This window comes from Chenopodium album, chromosome 15 (genome assembly GCF_948465745.1).
Source record: "Chenopodium album chromosome 15, dcCheAlbu1.1, whole genome shotgun sequence".
NCBI classification, from domain to species: domain Eukaryota; kingdom Viridiplantae; phylum Streptophyta; class Magnoliopsida; order Caryophyllales; family Amaranthaceae; genus Chenopodium; species Chenopodium album.
In genome coordinates, this window is record NC_137848.1 from 8,221,563 (window position 1) to 8,242,344 (window position 20,782).

The 20,782-nt window shown below is 33.9% G+C and overlaps 2 protein-coding genes across 4 annotated transcripts; both read left to right on the top strand.

Moving 5' to 3' along the window:
• Positions 1-612: 612 nt before the first annotated feature.
• Positions 613-9,970, top strand: LOC145581783 (ceramide kinase-like). Of its 3 annotated transcripts, none has more exons than XM_081638811.1 (13): positions 613-977; positions 2,358-2,501; positions 2,583-2,750; positions 2,832-2,924; positions 3,687-3,779; positions 4,369-4,594; positions 4,701-4,727; positions 4,864-4,951; positions 5,672-5,821; positions 7,130-7,231; positions 8,335-8,679; positions 9,406-9,472; positions 9,594-9,970. In XM_081638811.1, the coding sequence occupies exons 1-13, from the start codon at positions 807-809 to the stop codon at positions 9,729-9,731; spliced, it is 1,812 nt and encodes a 603-aa protein (XP_081494937.1). In that variant the 5' UTR covers positions 613-806; the 3' UTR covers positions 9,732-9,970. The 3 variants fall into 3 exon arrangements, with proteins under 3 accessions (XP_081494937.1, XP_081494938.1, XP_081494939.1); XM_081638812.1 differs by having other exon boundaries at positions 4,369-4,516; positions 9,594-9,969; XM_081638813.1 differs by lacking the exon at positions 4,701-4,727 and having other exon boundaries at positions 4,369-4,516; positions 9,594-9,969.
• A 4,123-nt stretch (positions 9,971-14,093) lies between these two features.
• On the top strand, positions 14,094-18,811 carry LOC145581784 (U-box domain-containing protein 35-like). The gene is made up of 9 exons (XM_081638814.1): positions 14,094-14,280; positions 14,422-14,543; positions 14,627-14,748; positions 15,115-15,320; positions 15,793-16,121; positions 16,254-16,355; positions 16,470-16,898; positions 16,981-17,736; positions 17,928-18,811. Exons 1-9 carry the CDS (start codon positions 14,109-14,111, stop codon positions 18,126-18,128), a joined length of 2,439 nt encoding a protein of 812 aa, XP_081494940.1. The 5' UTR covers positions 14,094-14,108; the 3' UTR covers positions 18,129-18,811.
• Positions 18,812-20,782: the final 1,971 nt, after the last annotated feature.

The window sequence follows — 20,782 nt, forward strand, 5'->3', positions numbered from 1 at the left end:
GTTTAAGCTTAAAAAAATTAATAAAGTTTCCCGATCCGACGTGGACAACAATTTTGTAAATAACTTTAATACCGACGCAAAATGACAAATAAGTTTTAAATTAACCATAATTTGGTAAATCATCCCACTTAGTAGTAAGATGGAAAATTGATATTAACTCGGCTGGTATTTGTACCAACTCTTTCCCCCAAAGCTTTCAAGTTATGGCGGATCTTGATTTGATTAAAGCTTGCTCTTTTGTTCAAAAATAAAAACTCGGTGCGATTTTTTTTTTTTTTTTTCTAATATATATATACTATGGAGTATTATTTTGTATATTTGTTGTAATACCTTAATCTTTAATAATTTTTTATACTTCGTTTTTTATACTGTTTTTTTTTTTTTTTTTTTTTTGATCTCTTAATCTGTAATAGCTATTTAAATGTATTACTTTTGTATAATATTTTTATCCAATTTAATTTATTTTAGACCATCTACTACGTAGTAAAATTAATTGTCTTGTCAAATACTCGTATTAGTCGTATTGCTTTCTAGTAAGTGACAATTTTTTTTAGGAATCCAATTTACTAGTAAAACAATTTGCTTTCTTTAGCTGCCTTTATTTACCAAAAATGGGAAAGAGAATTAGAGAAATGAAGAATAGTCATTTACTCATTTTGCAACAAGAAATGTCAATCAATTTTTATTTCTTAACGATGAACATTTGACTCTGGGTTAAAAAACTCCAAATTACATGATTTTCTTCTAAATTTTCTTCAAATTAAAATCTTTTCTATGATTTTCTGAAGGAGGAATTATCCTACAAAATGATGGAGGATGAAAATGCTTTAATTGCAGAAAATTCGACCTTGAATGATCATTTTAATGGCGATTTAGCCGAATTAAGCTCCACTGTATTCCTGGATCGTGTTGGCGAAGTCAATCTCTCTCTTAATTCAACTGGATTATCTTGGAAACCTGCAGATTATTCGATTGATGTAAGCCCCTTTCTCTTAAAAAAAAAAAAAAAAAAACATTATTTGGGTGAAAATTATTTGTCTTCTGGTTTATATCATGGAAATTATGATTTATGGAATAATGGGTATTGTTGATATGATCATATAGATTTCATAGTTCTTCATTTGTTACTCTATGATTTTCTGGGTGTCTTTAAAATTTCAATTTTTATTGCCAATTTAGTTTTACTTAAGCCTGTGTAATTACTAATTATGGGCTGTTAGAGTTATGAAGATTAGAGAATGAGCACTTTCCAATTTTCAATGATGTATGTAATACAGAAATTAATAGAAATTTAGAATTTCCCAGCATATTGTTTGCCATTGCCTTAGGCTTCTATCTTGTTTTGAACATGGTGCAATGAGGAATTTGTGGTTAGGGTGGGGGTTGAACAAAATAAGGAATGAGAACAATCAATTCTAGGTTTATGCTCTCTGGCTCACTAAGCACCCATTTTAAAACAATAGCCCATTAAACATGCGCGCCTCACTAATCTAATTTGAGGACAAAGGTTTGTTAGACCTTACATCTCACTCCAGTGCATTGGAAAAATAAGGGTCCAAATTTCCTCTCCCCTTCCCAAAATACATGAATTACTTGGGGTAAAGCTAAAGTCTCACCATGTTGGAAATCTCCATGGTTTTGTCTAATGCCATAACATATCATTACCATGATACCTCACATCAAACTCCTTAATATAGCAGGATATGGACAATGGAGTGGTCAATTGTATGCATTTTACCTCTGCCTCTACGATTGCAGAAAGGTTGTGAAGTTACTTATCATAGCAGTCTGTGTGCTACTTGTTAAAAAAAAATGTGGTGGTTCATGTTCAATGTACACATTGATCTAGCTATCTATTTCACTCAAGATATTTTTGTTGACTTAATAGTTTCTGTTTTGAATTTAGAACTGGATTCTGTGGGATTCTCGCTAAACCACCATCTTTGTGGAAGCTCATTTGTACAGTGAAAAGCTGTCTCTTTTTCCCCCTACTTATTTAGTGGGGAAAAGTTTTGGTGTTATGATGTTTTAGTTAGAATATCCCACTGGGAATTAATTCTTTCCAAAGGGTTCCTTCATGATACCTTAAGGCTATGTATGCCATGGATTCTATAAATCCTACTAGTGCTGTGATCTTGACTTGGTCCTTTTATTCTTTATTCCAAGTTTACAGCTATTCAGAGTGGTGGCTATAGTGTTTCCATTGGGGTAGCAGTCTATTATTCTGTTGAGATTACCTATTGAGCAGATACACGTACTTGGATTTGCCATTATCTTTTGATGCGCTTCTGTTTGTATTTTTATTTCAATGTAATTGTGTACTCATGGTTGGAAGTTGATGATGGACTGTTTCACAGGATAAGTCATCATGTATTGGCCGTAAATATCACATTGAAAGTGCTGCAGAAATAAAGTTTTCTGATGTATATGCTGCTGAGTCAGCTGATTGGGGATCAGTTCGTCAATCAACTAGATGCTGCTTTATGCATCAGGATTCAGAGGTTAGTTCCTTGTCTTCCAACTGTAGGTTTTTTATTTTTGACCATGATAGTTCGTTTATCAGTCTATATGTTATATTGCAGATGTACCTTTTTGTGGTACATGCTATGCAGAGATCAAAGGCCAAGGCATCTCTCTGGCACTTGGCAGAGTACACTTTTGGTCACAGCAATCAGCTTGTATGTAAATTGATAGTGAACAAAATAAAGTCGTATCTTGCAAAGCAAATTGGAAGACCAAAGAGCCTGTTGGTATGGTTTTCTTTAAATCTTTTTCTCTTGAAGCTCATCTACAAAAAGCTGCAAACTTATTATGCTTCTTTAATGTCCTAGGTCTTTGTCAATCCTAAAAGTGGCAAGGGCAACGGGAAAAATATATGGGGAGTTGTAGCTCCAATATTTTCTCGTGCTAAAGTGAGAACTCAGGTTTGTCTTTTGATCTATTTGTTTAGTTACTGTCACTGACCTATATATTCTATTGGAAATTTTGAGATAATTGTTATTGTGTTATCTATGTTGAGGCATGAAGACACTTTGTTTTTTGTATCTTAACATTGTAACATATGTATGACACTATGGCCATCTTTGCCATTTTATACACATTCTAAATTCTTGTTATGGTTTGTTTTTCAAATTTTCATGTTGGCTCTTCTTTCCAGTCTCTTCCTCTTTTCTCTCCCTCCCAGCTGAACCTTGTCTTTTCTCTGTCACTGTCTTCTCTCTGGATCTGTTGTATTATGCTAGTCTCTACCTCAAGCGCTCTTCTATGCCTTTTGAGGTGAGGATGGAGGACAGAACTAGGTGGCTGGATTTGTTTAGTATTATTGTTCAGTAAATTGGATGCAACAAATTTGGTGTGTGTCTGGTCACATAGACAGTGAGGTATATTGATCCCAGACTTTCTCATGTAAGATGACTTTTATGCGTACTCCAATACCCCTGATAAATTTCTGATTACAATCATCAGTTTAGTTGGTTGACATTCTTGACACTTATTATTTAGAAATTTCTCTGTCAGAGGTGTCTTAGCTACTTGCAGGCTTGCTCTATGATGAATGTTCATATTAGGAACAATGATGTATCATGAATCTTGATGATGTTGAACAACAACACACCATCATTTGAGTCTTTTTTTTAGCTTAAGTTTTGGTCTGCCACTAACATCTTCTTTTGTCTACCATCTGTTAGGTAACAGTTACAGAGAGGGCAGGACATGCTTTCGATCTAGTGTCGTCTATGACAAACCGTGAACTGATTTCATTTGATGGTATTGTGGCTGTTGTAAGTTTGTGATTTGTTCTTTAAAGTCTTGTTAACTGATCTCCAGGCATCCTTGAACATTTGAATGGAACCAAACTGTTACCTTAGGGCTTTTTTAATTGCTAAGTTTCAAATTTCTCATATCTGTGAGGACTTTCTTTGTCTTTTTTTCCCCTGTTTGGTTATGATGCCAATTGCCGAACATTAATTTTCTTATCTATGATGCCATTGGCGGACCTTAGCTGAAAATATTAGAGGAGCCGGGATTTAAATCTTTTACATCTCGCTCAAAACTAATCACTATGTCCCAGTATTTTATAAATAAAATAAGGTTATTTAAGTTCATTAACGAAATTTCTCAAAAAAAAAGTTCATCAACTAATTATTTATCTCCGTAAAAAAAAAAAAATGCATTAACTAATTTATTACAATAATTTACCAGGGGTTGAGCCCCGAATGGCCCCGGTGGAAAGCATTCTCTCGTTATTATAAACTTCAGTTTATTTTGGTTGATGCAGTTTCTATGCATGTACCATTGATTTGTGTGCTCATGGGGTAATCCTATCTTTATCCTCGATTGACTATATAATTCTGTTTCTATTGGTTGCAGGGTGGTGATGGCTTATTCAATGAAATCCTAAATGGGCTTCTCAGGTCCAGGTTCAAGACCAAATATACCCCCCTTCCTCCAGATTTTATGGCTTCTCCAGGGGAAGAATCAAGTGCCTCAGTCCCATATCCAAGTGAAATTAATGCAGGTACTTTTAACCCCAATGAAGACCAGTCCCCTCTGCTTCCAACTTCGAGACATTATGAATCTCAATTTCCAAGTTCCAGTATGTACCATAATTAGTTATATCATTGTGATGATGTATCCCAATTTCGGCTTTGTTCAACTTATTTAGGTGCTTCTTTGTGAATGGATGTGTCTAAAAATTGCAGGAATTGAAGATGGTGTATGCAGCACAGGTTGGTTTACACCAGGCTAACTTCATGTTAACTTTTAGTGCCTCACCTTAAGTCTTTTATGTGCTCTAGGGCTTTAGCTCTTTATAGAACTTTATGTTGGCCAATTCTTTGATTACTTTCTTGCTTGTAATTTCAGCTGATGAAGATGTTGAATTTTCTTTTCCTCATGAAAGATTCAGATTTGGACTCATTCCAGCAGGCTCGACTGATGCTATTGTGATTTGGTAATCTTCGGGGAATTGTTACTTTTCCTAATATTTTTCTTTTTTTTTTTGTAGAAATAATCTCTTTGTTTATTTTCTTTGCCTTTTCCCTATCTTTTTTCCCCTTCACTTTCTTTCTCCTTATTGAAAGTGGGGTGGGTGGGGGGGGGGGTATGTCATTCTTTGTAGTGGGGAACACCTAGGGCGGCTTCCAGGGGAGTAAACCAACAAGCGTGTTATTCCTTTACCTTTTCTCTGATTTTGACCGTGTTGGTTAAGGTTATGACAGTGTAGTTTAAGTGTACCTTTCTATCTTAATCTTCTTTGATTTGCTCTGGATACAATTTTTATCCAAGCCAAGTCAATATGATCTCTAAATGTTGATTTCTGCTCTCAGTAAGTTGATTAATTATCAATCTATGGCGCATGATGGTGCCAATCCATACTGTTGGTCCCTTTTAAATCACAGGCTTTGCAGATCACCTTATCTATTCTGTCATTTCTGTGTATCTTTTGTTGTGCTTGATTTATCTGAGGATGGAAAACGTGTACAACTTTATGTATGCTCCATGGATACTGATACTAACTTCACATATTCCCCTTACAATTTTTTTGGATAATGTGTAAATTGGTGCCCTTTGCAAGCTTCTAATTGTTCATTCATATCTGAATGTTTATGTCCACTTTTTTCCTTAAGAGTTATGATATGATTGGAACTTTGTGCTTCACTCTTGCATGCAGTACAACAGGAGTGAGAGATCCCATAACATCAGCATTACACATTGTCCTTGGGAAAAGAATTGGTCTTGATATAGCTCAAGTTGTTAAGTGGAAAACAACCATGAACTCAGACATTGAACCCTCTGTACATTACACAGCCTCTTTTGTCGGGTAATTTACAAATGCTTATACGCTTTCAGATTTCTTTAAGGTCCCTGATTATTTTCCTGGCCTTTATATAAGATTTGCAGCATGTTGTGTCCAAGGTATTATGCATCTGTTCTTGTTTTATTGGGTTGTAGAAGAGTCGGAAGGGCTAGGTAGAAGCTTTACCTGTATATATCGTTCAGATCTTCTTTATATGTTGATGGCACTTTACTGTGTCTTGAAGGACTGAAAATTTTAGTTTTGCATTCTTGTACAATCTTACACTCTCCATCCGTCTAAGACGTGTTTTCTTATAATCTTATACTGCACCAATTTTGTCTGCATGCCATATCAGTTCTTCACATGCATGTAACTAAATTAGTTCTAAAGAGAAAGTTTTCCAGCTGTTCGCTTGTTCATATGTTGCTCCTGTGAAGATTCTTTCTCTGATCAGCATGCAGACCAGCCTTGAGCACCTTCTTGGCTTACTCTGATTCGAGATCTTAGGAGCTAGATCTTGTTTATTTATATAAAACCAGCTATCATGCGAATTTTGATGCTTTGTATGTTGTGCATGGGAACCTTGCCTAGTCATGGTCACTCATGGTAAATTATGAGAGTTCAGATGAGAAAACACTCGAAAGACTGCTCACCTGTTGCCAATCAAGGAGACTTTAGGAAATTTATGGGAAGTAATAGGTAGTTCTGTTCAATCACCTTATTTTCAACCTATCGTCCAGATTAAGGCACCTAACCTATCTGTTAAAACATTTACGTTTGAAGAACAAGTGACTGAAGGATTTAGAAACCTCACTGAAAACACATTTCTTGCCATTTTGCATACTCCTTAATTTTTTGTAAATTATACTGCTTAATAAATTGCTTCAAAGCAACCATTACAGGGTTAGTTAGACCTTGTTAAGCTAAGAGACTTTTCTGAATTTATACTACAAGAATAAAATTCATACCGAATAACTAAACCAACCACCCTGCATTGATGTAGGCTTTTCACTTTTCTTAAATTGTCTCATGGACTCGTCTATTACTATTATTATCGTTTTCGGCTGTCTATTGCGAAAGCATTTGTTATAACCTGTGGATGTGTATTGTGATGCACCTTGACCTCATAGCCTTGGCCTTTGTTTCTTTTATGCTTTTGTGAGAGTGAAGTTTATTGTATACTTCAATTCTTCATCCTTGTTGTTGAAGTAATATTAGCTAGAAAAATGTTGTTAAAAAAGAGAAGTTTCTTGGTATTCCTTCTTTATGCTATTTGACATTTTTTATGCAATTAAAGTATGTTTTAATGACACAACGCTAAAAGCCTTGCAGTTATGGATTTTATGGAGATGTCATTACAGAGAGTGAGAAATATCGCTGGATGGGTCCAAAACGTTATGACTTCGCAGGGACAAAAGTTTTTCTCAAACACAGGTAGCTATCTTAGTTGTTTCAGTATAGCATGCATGCCCCCAGTGGACTGATTGTAAATTTTATACTGCGGTCTAAAACACTGGTTCTGCGTCAATTATACACTGGTTTAGCTCTACGAGTATGAAAATTAGGGCTTCCTATGAGCGGAGCCAAGCCAAACAAAAATCATATATGAGCAGGCTTGATTCTGTGGTCCCAATTTCAAGCTTGATAAAAGCCAAGCAGTGAGCCTGCCTCAGCATTTTATTTTAGATTTCAATTGTTTTTTTTCCCCTTAAAATTCCCTTATTTTCAATAAATCTCTAGTCGTTTTATTTCAAATTGATTCTCTTCATCTCTTGTGTGTTAGACGCATTGGCATAATCATATTTTTGCTGTAGTTGTCTCCTCCCTATAGTTTGGTTTATGTTAATATACTCCTAAATATTTTTGGCGCTGCAAATATATTGTCAACCTGTCGATTTAAGTTTGTTTATTTGGTCAATATGTGCAAATCTACCCATCAACTATTTATTTTCACTACACTACGATTTTATTGGTTAATTTTAACTCATAAATTAGACTTATTAATATTTGTGAAAAATCAAAAATGGAAAATGTCCATAGGATGAAGGGAGAATCTATTATCCTCCCATGCCACTAAGTAATTTGTTTCTACTGATTTTTTTATTTTATAATTTTTTTTTTTTAATCCTCTTAAAGGTCAAATGAATTAGCCACCCCATAAAGTAACTCATAATTTTTTAATGGAAAAGAATTGGCAAAATATGGTTGAATAGGCCTATGAGCTTTTAATTTTAACAACTTGTTTGTGCTTGGCTCATTTAATATAGAAGTTAGAATACAAGTTTAAATAATTGCCAAGCCAAAGCTTTTGACAGAGCTGAGCTAGAACAACTTGTGAGCATTTTGGCTTGCTGCCTTTTCTAAAGAATGTGGTCATATAGTATGATATCTTGGATTTAACCACAAAAACAAGTATACAAAACATGATTTGTAAGGATAAAAAAAGAAGTCTGGGTTCAATCCCTCTGCATGCTTGATAATTGATATAGCTTTTCACACTATCCTGCATTTTCGTTGATTTATTGATTATTTTTTAGGTCATATGAGGCTGAATTATCATACTTGGATGTCAAGTCTAAGAATACCGATCCAGATTCCAAAGATGATGATTTGATTGGGGGCGTGGAGTCATGCCAGGGCCTTAAGAGAAAATGTGAGCGAATAATTTGCAGAGCTAATTGCAAAGTCTGCAACACACCATACACGGGCATGATGAAATCAAAATGGTTGAAAACTAGAGGAAATTTCCTTAGTGTAGGCGCTGCTGTCATGTCTTGTCGAAATGAAAGAGCTCCTGATGGTTTAGTGGCTGATGCGCACCTTACAGATGGTCTCCTGCATCTTATCTTGGTGAAAAATTGCTCGCATGCACTATATTTGTGGTAAGTTTGGGTCTCTTTTTTGGCATGATTTTTTTTTTCTTTTCTCCGTGTGAAGGAGCCATATGGGCAATAGAAATTACAAATGGGGTGGGGGCATTTGAACCTGTGACCTATCGTACACAGTCCCTCAATCTTAACCACTAGGTCAAGCCCTCATCGGTACTGAAATTTTGTTTTGCAATGACCATTTAGTGGTCTAATCATTTTGAGTTCTTTTGGTGATAGATCCTAGAGATATATCTGAGCAGGTCATCAGCTGTTAATGTATGTTGATATAGTCTGTATAAATTGTAGTATCAGTATCATAGGCAGAAAATCACCCCTAAAATTCACAGATGCATCCCTAAGAGCTTAATTTTTATTGAACACCCTTAAGCAACTATTAGACACTTGTTTTCCGCGAGCTGACAATTTGGATGGCGAGACCCTACAATCTCATGAACTGTAATAATTGTGCATTTAGGTAGGAGGGAGCATGTGAACTATATAAAGTTTAACTGTGTAAACTATTAGCGTTATGCCCTTATTAGGTCTTGTTTTAAACGCAAATTTTATCTGTTTCTTTGTAATCTCTGCCTCAGAGGTTGGTTTCCTGACTAATTGCCTCATTTGGGGGAATTATGTTTCTGCAATTTCTGAATTGAAAGTTCGAAGTTGACTACTGAATATTGAAAAGTTGCAACATGATTAAAATTATGTATTGATGCTGTTGCATGATCTTTGCAGGCACCTAACCCATCTAGCTAAAAAGGGTGGATCTCCCCTTGATTTCAAGTTTGTAGAACATTACAAGGTATTGTGCTCTTAATCTTACATAATTTCAATTTCTTCTTATTCTCAAATGGATGTCTTCCTTATCAGTTTTTTTTTTTTTTTTTTTTTTTTTTTTTTTTTTTTTTTTTTCCTATTTGCAGACCCCTGCATTTGCTTTTACATCTTATGGCAAAGAGGGTGTTTGGAATTTGGATGGCGAGATCCTACGAGCTCATAAACTGTCAGCTCAGGTTTTCCGCGGTCTTATCAGCTTATTTGCGAATGGCCCTGAAGTGTAACTGAATACTGTACACTGTAAAGTTGTGACCATAATTCTGTTATATACCGATATTAGAACACTTTAGTTGATAAAAGATGCACAGGTAGCAATTTGTGCTGAAATTTTGCCTGAAAATAAATCTCAGTTTTCACTTTGAGATAAATCTGTAATTCCAAGTTTCTGATTGGGCACAGTGCTTCAGGATTCTCATCAATAAGCTCTAAAGTTGTCAAAATTCAAAGTCAATTGTCTTATACAATATTATTGTACCAAATCTCATTATGCGTGACATAAAGGTCATGGGTTCAGATCTCATCCACCTCCCCCTCTCCCCAAACCACTTTCAAGTGGATTATTAAGCGATGGGTATGAAAAGACCCATGTTAAAGAACCATTTTAGCCATCAACTTAAGCTTTAGGTTGAAATCCATATGTTTTATGTACTCTATCAACATTTGACCATTAAGAAACTATAGTTAAATTGCACTCCTTACCATTAAGAAACTTTGTTAAATTGCACTCCTTACATGATTATGAATTTATTAAATGGTTGTTAATGTACATGACGTAACTTAATTAGTAGGCGTTTATTTGTCCGCGCCCTTAAACATACTTAGATAATTTTATACCAGTATATTACTATAGCTTATTACAATCTCAGATGGTTCTACTAGTAGTATAATAGTAAAGTATTGAGTTTGTAACTTGTACTTTTCTTTTCATATTGTAAGCATCTATCAGCTGAATGGTGCTTAATCATTGAATAAACATTTCTTAATCATGAATATATATTAATTAAGCTCAAGTAGAGAACTTTCAAACTAAGTATAAAAACAAAAAGAAAAGTGAAGTAGACAGGATAAAATTAGCATATTCCAATATTTTTTTGATGACATTTTATTTGGGTTGCATGTTGGCATAATAATGTGACTAAACGTACTTTCTATGCTAATATATACTTTAGCTTATGTTGTCACTAAACGTGCTAGCACTAATGATAGTCATTTTGTCAAACAAATCGTTGTCTTTGATTAATTATATTCTAATTAAGTTTGAGAAAATGCTACTCATCCATATTTGACATAAACTTTGTATTTATTTAATTTTTTCTAATGTCATTTTCAGTGTTTGTAGTTTCAAAAGGATACCGATTATATATATATATATATATATAGTTCCATCGCATATTATTTGACCACTTCCTTATTTTTTTTTTTATCCATCGCATATTAATGTGTTTTGTTAATACTTAATATCAACAACGGTTTATACTACAAACTAGTTATTTTTAAAACTAATACAATAGCTAACAAATTATAATGATTTGTGTCTCTATGTATAACCTTAAAAAAGCCAACTAAGCTACTTTGTAATAGATTGAACAAAGATTATACAAAGGTTGTTATGTACAACCGGATGCACGGTGCACTCAAGTTTTTTATTTTTTATTTTTTTTAAGCTTATTTTGATAATTAAAGATGATTATTGCTCATTTAATCATCAAATGAGCAAAAACTAATTTTGAGTGCATCTTTTACCAGGATGTATATAAAAGTTTTCAAAGATCATACTTCGTATTTGTGGGTACGCAGGAGTATAATTCTTTTTAATTACATACACCTATCTAATTATATTGATATGCATTTTAGGTCAATTACCAGGGAATTGCTAACAGCAAAGTAGTATAGGATGAAAAATTACTCTAAAGATTTTATACACCTTGGCAAATTTTAATTATAAAGTGAAACTATAAGTTTATAATAATGAATAAAATGAACGTGCCAATTTGTTTTTCCTTATTATGCTTTAATACAAGAGTGCTAACCTTTAATCTTTAACCAGGTATCTTTGACAGTTCAACTAAGAAAATGTCAGAAAATTATAGCTGAAAATATGAAGGGAAATAGGGAAAAATAATAGTAAGTATCAAAGAAAAGTCAGATCAGATGACCACTGGAGTAAATTCTCTAATAATAATGAAATGGTCGTACTTCTCTTATATATTTACGTAGTGTTAAGTAATGAATAATGGTAGTTTTCAAATTATCCTGCATGGTTCTGAGTTTGGGTTTCAGTAGCTAGTTTGAGTCAAACTTGTCCCTCATACTACATCATTAATATTCATATTGGGACGGATCGGATGACAATTCTTTGGGACGGAGGGAGTAATGCATAACGAACTCTCTAATACTTAAGTCAGTAATTTGATCGACATAATTTGTTTGTGGTTAAAGGTTGGAATTCAGTATAAGGTGTGTTCTCGTTAAAAAATAAAAAATAAAAAAAAAAAATGGTTTCTTACCCAAAAATTGTATTATAAAGAGGTTTTTGGCAAAATTTTCCAATACATTAAAGTAAAATGAGATTTTTATTTAAAGACAAGATTTATTAGTAGAATAAGACCTTTATTTTAAGACGGAGGGTGTAACTACTTTAATTTATCACTATATAGGTTATTGTTATTGTTACAAACTTACAACGTAGTTTAATATTTTACGATATGGTGTTTGCTTAATCAAAATCTGAACACGTAACCTAGTTTGCTAAGACAATTATTAGAAGGTTATTAATTACCAGTCAAAGTATTTGAGGACCACTTCATATCATGCAAGAGGTTACATTGCTCCCAAAAACTATAAAAATAAAAACTATTGTTGCAATAAACAATTTTTTTTTTTAACAAACAAAAGGGTCATACACTTCAACATTAATTATTTTATGCAATCAATTTATTTCACCAGTCTCTCTCCTTTTAGCTTAAGCTCTTTTTTAATTAATAATATGCACTTGGAATGTTATAGTATTTTTAAAAAAATGATGGCGTGAAACAAACTGAATGTGCTAAACTGCTCATCGTTAAGATTGTCTGATAATCTGTTAATTAGTAATCACAATCAAAGAATCTAACTTATCTTTATTTCATTCATTGAGTATTCAAGTAGCATCCCAAACTAACTATTAATAACAACAGAAAAAGATCTTAATTATTAACCGTCCAATATATGGATTGTGCTTTTCCATCTATATATATGATCCCAAATATGTCTCAGTGTACGTCCATCATGTAAAATTAAATGATTAAACGTTATTTAGTAATGCACCTGTCTCACACTCGTTATTACTTTACTAATCCTATAAATGAACATAGCCTATATATTGTACAATTTTAAAAGCCAATTACTATCTATAAACGATGACTAACTACTAAATTGTAATCCTAATCCACATTTAAGAAAAAAAAAATAGAATTAATATCCATAGTAGTAAGGCAACTCTCCGACAAACTCAGGCATAGTGATGTTATAGAAGTCCTTGACTTTTAATTAATTACCATTTTAATACCATTAATTTTTATCCATTTCAAAGAAATAAATAAAAATAAAATCTAGTTTATAACTAGTTGTGGCATGGAAAAACTAGGCAGTTAGTCACTAAATTAAAATTCCGTTAGACTAGTCGTTATCCGTTATAATATTCCCGCCAAAAACTAATAAAATATTTTTAAAAATGAAACAGTCAACTGTCCCCTGTTTACATTAGCATTCAACCATTAAATTAATTCATAAAAATTCATGGCATTTTTATGAACGACGTGCTTAGATTTTTTCCTCAATTACGTCATTAATGTCGTCATTATTCTTCCTTACTTAATAGTTTTATTCTTCAGCATTTTAGAATCTTCGTTTTTTTGGGGGGATTTTTTGAAGAATTCTCTAATTTCTCAAAACAGAGGAGAGTGAGAGTTTTATTTTATTTTTATATTGCTAATGTCTGATCATATAATTATTTTTCAATCTTCTTGTATTTTTTATTTTAAATTTTGATTATTGAGAGAGGAATTTCTCCAATTTTGATCAGGTTTGTAATTTTCTTCATGATTTCTTCAATTTATGGGTTTTAAGTTGGAATTTGTTATCTGGGTTTGCTGTATTAATCATGGGTTTTGTTTAATTTTGTTGAATTTATAATACCCGTTTGCATTTTACCAAATTTTGAGTGAATTTATATGTTGTGCATTTGAAAGCTGAATTTTACTGGGTTTTGGTGATTCCACTTGTTTCCAAATCATCAATGTAATTTGGTTAATCAGAGATCTTGTAACTATAATTACCATTGATTGATTCATGATTATATTTTGGGTGCAATCCATGCTTTTGTTAGCTTTAATGTCGCGGTATATAATCTGCACATTACATGTTTGTTGAATTGCCTGTGTGAGAGAATGTTAGATTTTGAGCTATCATGCAAGCTATAAGTTAACATGATTATATAACACTTGTGCAGTATTTGACATATAATGTGAACCCAAATACTCTATATATGAATTTAGCTGAAATATTTTGGTTGCTTGCAGGGTATTTGTTAGGTAAATTAGGCTCAAATAAAGCACAAAAATATGGATAAAGGAAAAGGATCGTCTTGTTCACGTGTGATTGCAATAGCCTTAAATGGGGGTGCTAAAAGCAAATATATAGTACGATGGGCAATTGAGAAATTTATACCTGAAGGAAATGTAGCATTCAAGTTGTTCCATGTATTCCCTAAGATAACTGGTGTACCTACACCAAGTAAGTTTAACATCATCATTCCTTTCATTTTGGAAATTAGTTATTGAGATAGAAATTTGGCTGAAACTAAATGAAAGATGTATGCATTTTTACGTTGATGATCTCATATAGACTTTTTATTGACTGGTTAATTGCTACTAGTGGGGAATTTGATCCCTCTTCCACAAGTGCGAGATGATGTAGCAGTCGCTTATAAAAAGGAAATAGAGTGGCAAAGAACGGAGATGATTATGCCTTTCCAAAGGTTGCTCAATTCTAAAAAGGTTTGCACAAAATTTTAATGGAATTTCATCCTGAAGTTACAAGATAGATGAACATATGTCTAATTTGCCCTTGCTTTATATAGGTTCAAGCTGAACTTGTCTTGATTGAATCAGAAGATGTTGCAATTGGAATAGCTACAGAGATTACTCGACATGGAATAAAGGAACTTGTCATAGGGGCATCTTCTAATGGCTTGTTTGCAAGGTATAGCCTGTCATTGCTGTAAATTCTGGTTTAAATGCTGTATTAATATCCGTGCTTCTATTTGATGACATACCAATTGTTACTGATAGAGTATAAAACATATTTTTGGGCCTCAACCATCAGCTTAAGCTTTTGGTTGAGACGTTAACATGGTATCAGAGCCAACGTGACATAGAGGTCACGGGTTCGAATCTCATCCACCCCTCCTTCAAAGTGGACTTAATTCGCGTCAGGTATGGGTGGGCCTGTGTTGCATCCACATTTCAAGCCCAAATAGGCCAGTTTAACCTTTTGATTGAGATGGTCCGTTAACAGTTACTCTCGAACATAAGATAGAACTAATCAACTTTCTCTCATAATATGCAGGAGAGTCAAAGGACAATTACTGTCATCTGTGGTGTCAGATTGTGCTCCAAAATTCTGCACTGTCTATGTTGTTTCAAAAGGAAAACTAGAGGCTCTGCGTCCATCAAATACAAATACGGAAACGAATAGAAACATTGTAGAACATGAAAGCACTGCAACAACTAATTCTACCAACAGTTCATCAAGATACACAAACAGCACATTCGGTAATTTACTTATAATAATCTCCCTCTCTATTTTCTAGGTGCAGGAAATGTATGCCATCTTAATCTGTAGATGTGAATTTTAATCAGAATTATGAGGTATCTGAAGTAGACACTTCCCTTAGTAGAGCCAAAATTGTTGAAGTTTGTGACTATGTACTGCGCACCTCCTTCCTTTTCTCGAATTTGTTACTTTTAATTAAGTCTTAAAAAAAAAAAAAAAAAAACAAGCGCCTGATAATTTTTGTAACTCGAATTTAATGATGGAAAGGATCTTTACTACAAAAAAAAGAAAAGAAAAATAGAAGCAATGATCTAGCTCTTTTCTAATTTGGGAAGGGTTGAATCTCTAAGGATTCCTTATAGTAGGTTGCTTCTTAATTTTAAGACAAACATTACATTACATTTACATTTGTAGTATTACTCTTATTTGGTTAAAATAACTCCCTAATCCCTATATAAACGATTCTAACAGACCCTGGATCGACCTATTCAGAGTCTCCTTCTTCCTCTCCTATTGGGTCGCTCAAGCACCCTGATTCTCTTTCCTGTGTGAAAAATGGATATAATAATTCAGGGATGTCTTCAGCAGAACTTGCCAGTTTTCAATCTGCTAATACAAGGAATGTAGATGATGCTTCGATTCCATGTGTTGGAACACTTACGAGTCAAAGATCTACTTTCAAAACCGTTGAAGCTGATACTGAGTCCTGGATCACAGATCAAGCATCCACCAGGATATCTAGTTCTTGCTGTGGTCAAGCATCTGCCTCAAGATCCTTACCAGCTTCATCTGTAACTCAGGTCAGCCTTTCATATTATAGTGAATACCTCGTGTACTAGGAGAGTAGGGGGGAATTGAAGTTCTTTTCTAGATTTTATTGGATATTTGTTCTTGTTTGTCCTGCAACTGTAATTTATCTTGCATCTTTATAGGGGAATGTCAATTTAGAGCTTGAGAAGATGAGAATTGAATTGCGTCACATACGAGGAATGTATTCTATAGCTCAAAATGAAGCAATAGATGCTACACGGAGGGTGAGACTTTGAGACATTGTGCATCTTTTTTAGCAATTCTGATACCATACTAGTCAAGTATGAGCTTGAAAAAAGAAAGAAAATATTTATAGATGTTGTTCTATCTATTACCAGCTAGGTGATCTAAGCAAGCTACGGAATGAGGAAGCAATGAAACTCAAGGAGATAAATGTAAAGGAGGAGAAAGCCAAAGAGTTGGCAAAAGTAGAAAAGGAAAAATTTGAAGCTGCAAAAAGGGAAGCTGATTATGCTAGGGAACGTGCTCATAGAGAGGTAATGCAGAGGAGAGAAGCAGAGCATAAGGCTGCCAGGGATGTCAAGGAAAGAGAAAAGCTTAAAAATGTGCTTGGAGAACCTGTGTACAATTACCAGAAATTCTCATGGGAAGAGATAGTATCCGCTACCAACTCATTTGATGAAGAACTTAAAATTGGAGAGGGGTCATATGGATCTGTGTACAAATGCAAGTTGCATTACTCAACAGTGGCCATAAAAGTCCTCCACTCTAAGGAGGGCGCTGACAGCAAGCAATTTCATCAGGAGGTACCATATTTCCCTTTTAACTCTTCTCAGTAAGAATTTGAAAACTTCAATTGATTTTTGACTTAGATTTCTTCAATTTTAGTTGGAGATATTGAGTAGAATCCGTCATCCTCATCTGCTGCTGCTGCTTGGGGCATGTCCAGAACAGGGTTGCCTGGTATACGAATACATGGAAAATGGAAGTTTGGAAGATCGGTTGTTGCGAAAAAATGATACTCCTCCCATACCATGGTATGAGAGGTTAAGAATAGCATGGGAGGTTGCATCTGCCCTTGCATTTCTTCACAACAACAAGCCAAAAGCAATCATCCATCGTGACCTAAAACCAGCTAATATCTTGCTCGATCAGAATTTGGTAAGCAAGATTGGTGATGCTGGTCTCTGTACAATGCTTAATGTGGATCCATCCTCCCTTTCCACGTTGACCTTGTATAAGGATACAAGCCCTGTAGGTACACTTTGTTACATAGATCCCGAGTATCAAAGGACAGGACTTATCTCTATGAAAGCAGATGTTTATGCTTTGGGAATGGTCATTCTGCAGCTGTTGACAGCAAAACCTGCTGTTGGCATAACCCATGTGGTTGAGGATGCCATAAAAGGAGGCCGTTTAATGCAAATATTGGATAAAAACGCTGGAAGATGGCCCCTGAGAGAGACAGCTGAAATGGCTCTACTGGGAATTCAATGTGCTGAGCTGAGGCGTAAAGATAGACCAGATTTGAAAAGTATTCTTCCTACACTTGAAAGAATGAAAGATACTGCAGAAAAGGCTCGCAATTTGGTTGCTAAGATCCTAGTTGCACCACCAAGCCATTTTATCTGTCCTATACTTAAGGTATGCCCCTCTTGATCTTCCTTCCTTTCTTATTACCTAAGTGAGTCTCAGAAATTTAGTGTGCTGATTCTGCTTTGGGAAATCTGTATTTTAAAAAACAAGAGTTTTATTGTTGATGAAGTCCAATGCTTCTTTTAGGACTAAGGTTTCAGAACTTTGGCATTGAGTTGTTTGACCTTTTGTGGTAACAGGATATCATGGATGACCCTTGTGTAGCCTCAGATGGATACACTTATGACCGCAGAGCAATAGAGATGTGGCTTAAAGACAATGACACTTCTCCAACAACAGATTTTCCACTGTCAAACAAAAACCTCATACCAAACCACACTCTTTTGTATGCAATTACTGAGTGGAAGTCTAAAAGAAGAATACGAAATGGTAATTGTTGATAATTAGTGAAGATTCTAGTGCTACAATTTTGTAGATGCCCTGCCTGCACAGATTGTAACCTTCATATTGATCATATCAACTATGATTGTTTGCTGTGATATTTCAGCAACGAAATGGTCATTGTACAGTAGCCAGTCTCTCCTTTGTAACTGATACCTGATTCTTAGAACTTCTTATACCTAATCCGGTAGATGTTTAAACCCTTTATCTTTGTGGGAACTGGGGGGTACTTTTTTTTTTTTTAATCCCATGACCAAGCACAAAGGTTGTAGAAGAATATGTTGTAAATCTAATACGAAGTATATTTTTTATATGAAAGAGGAATTAATTGAAATAGTACTCTTCATATTAAGCTCTGCTGCAAATGGTGATGAATATAACACAGGGCACGCTGCACCACAGCTGAAGTTGTACTGGGATACTTGATCGAGCTCAGGAGAACCCTCTTAAGCAATGAGACCTCCGCGCAAGCCAACTGTATATGTGCCACCACCCCTCTGATAACATTGATATGAGTATGACTTGTTTTTGTAAGAAAATTTTCAATCATCCCTTGCTTAATTTGTAAGGTTTGATTTTCTGAATGCTAATATTCATATTTTGGGTGATGCTCAATTCCCAAGCCCTCCTAGTCTAAGATAGAGTAGTACTTCGAAATTTCAAATACTAATGTTGTTGTCATTGTATTGTAAAGAACATTTGTACCAAAAAAATAAATTGTAAAGAACATGAACATACTAATCCCGTTGTCATTGAATATGTGATGACTTTTGAGTGGCCACAATAAAATTGTGGCCATTGTATTAGACCAAATTACAACCATTCATTTCTTTTGACTAAGGTAAATCATTGATGAAATTGACTATTGATTTTAATTTTTAAACAACATTGACCAAAAAAGAAAAAAAATTAAAAATCTCTCTTGTTCTGTCCCACTATCATTTGGTTTTCAATTATTCACAAATTAGTTTTTTTTTTTTTTTCCCCTTCCCTGTTCAATGTCGTTTGCTTTCATTCTTCAATTCTTAATTGTGTGTTCACTGTAGAAACTCACAAATTTGTATTGATGCAAAATTAATATCATCATCAACCTTCATTATCCTAATTTAAAAATAATACTCGTATACACGATTAGATGGTACTCCCTCCGTCTCTAAATTACATTCCTACTTCTAACATTTGTTCCTCACATAATAGGAAGAAATAGGAATGTAATTTAGGGACGGATGGAGTAATTAATGTACAATAAAAATATAAAATTAATAAATGATATGGATTAAAAATTTAGGATAAAATTCAAAGAACATAAGAGATGAATTCAATGAACATAGACCCTACACATATAAGCTTAACAAAAAGAACAATAATCTTGAAGAACATAAGGGATAAAACAAAAGAACACAAGGATTATTAATCAAATACTTCATATAATATCCAAAATAATATAAGAGTTAAAGCAAACCAAAATATTGTTTTGAGTAAAATGGGGGGCAAAGGTAGGATTATTCTAGATTATTCAAAGATGGAATTGTTTTGACCATAAGTGACAAAGGTGATATTATTCTTTTTAATTTTTCCTTTAGTATTACTAAGTTTAATGATAATTCAATAAAACAACAAATTAAAACTTTTTATTTAAAAAATGGCATCCTTCTAACATTTTTTTAAAGCAAAATCCTTAATTATATCTTCATAATCATTTTAATTTTCATTTGGAAATTAAAAGGCAAAGTCAAAGATTTAGGATGAATTTTTGGGTTTTAGTTTGGAAATAAGGGTCTTTTACTAGGAAGAAGGTGAATAGGTAAGGTTTTTTTTTTTTTTTTTTTTTTTTTTTTTTTTTTTTTTTTAAATGAGTTAGTGTTTTTTTAAAAAAAATAAAATAAAATTGTGGGCCCTAATTTTTGGGGGCCCTATCCCGTGGGTGAGAAAAACATGTCCAAAGCCGGGCCTGATGATGAAATATTTACCAGATTGAAGGCTTCTACCCTCAAGGTAACATCTTAACAAGTAATATTGGAAGGAGGTATTCAAAGGAGTCAAGAACACAATACAATATTACAGAAGTACTTTCACATGATCTATTATCAATGCAGCTTAATTAGCTGATCATAAACCACCAATTAGGTGATCTTTCACATGATCTTCATTAGCTTATTATCAATATTACAGTACTTTCACATACATATCTTGTAGAAATACAACAGAACATGCATGTAACAAGAAGATGAGTACATCCTTATTTATTTTTCATACGCACGCACACATAATGACATAACAACATGAACCTTAATATTCGATATATAGGGAATAAGCGTTTTAAATAAATTGTGACATATATATATATATATATATATATATATATATATATATTTATATGATTAGCCGCACTTGAAGTAGCAAAAGCAAGCTTTCCCCCAGAAATCCCAGTGGCAAGCTCCACTGTGAGCGTTTTCCTTATTTTTGCAAGTTTTATCGCACTTTGATTTGCTCCCACACCATCCACTCCAGTTTTCGCTGTACTCCTTGCAGTACTTGACGCCTTCCACTTCCACTTCTGCATTGCATGGAATCAAAACGGTTTTACCTCTGCTATTACACATACAGATATAGTATAAAACATATTATTAGGCCTCACTTATTCCCGGGCCTC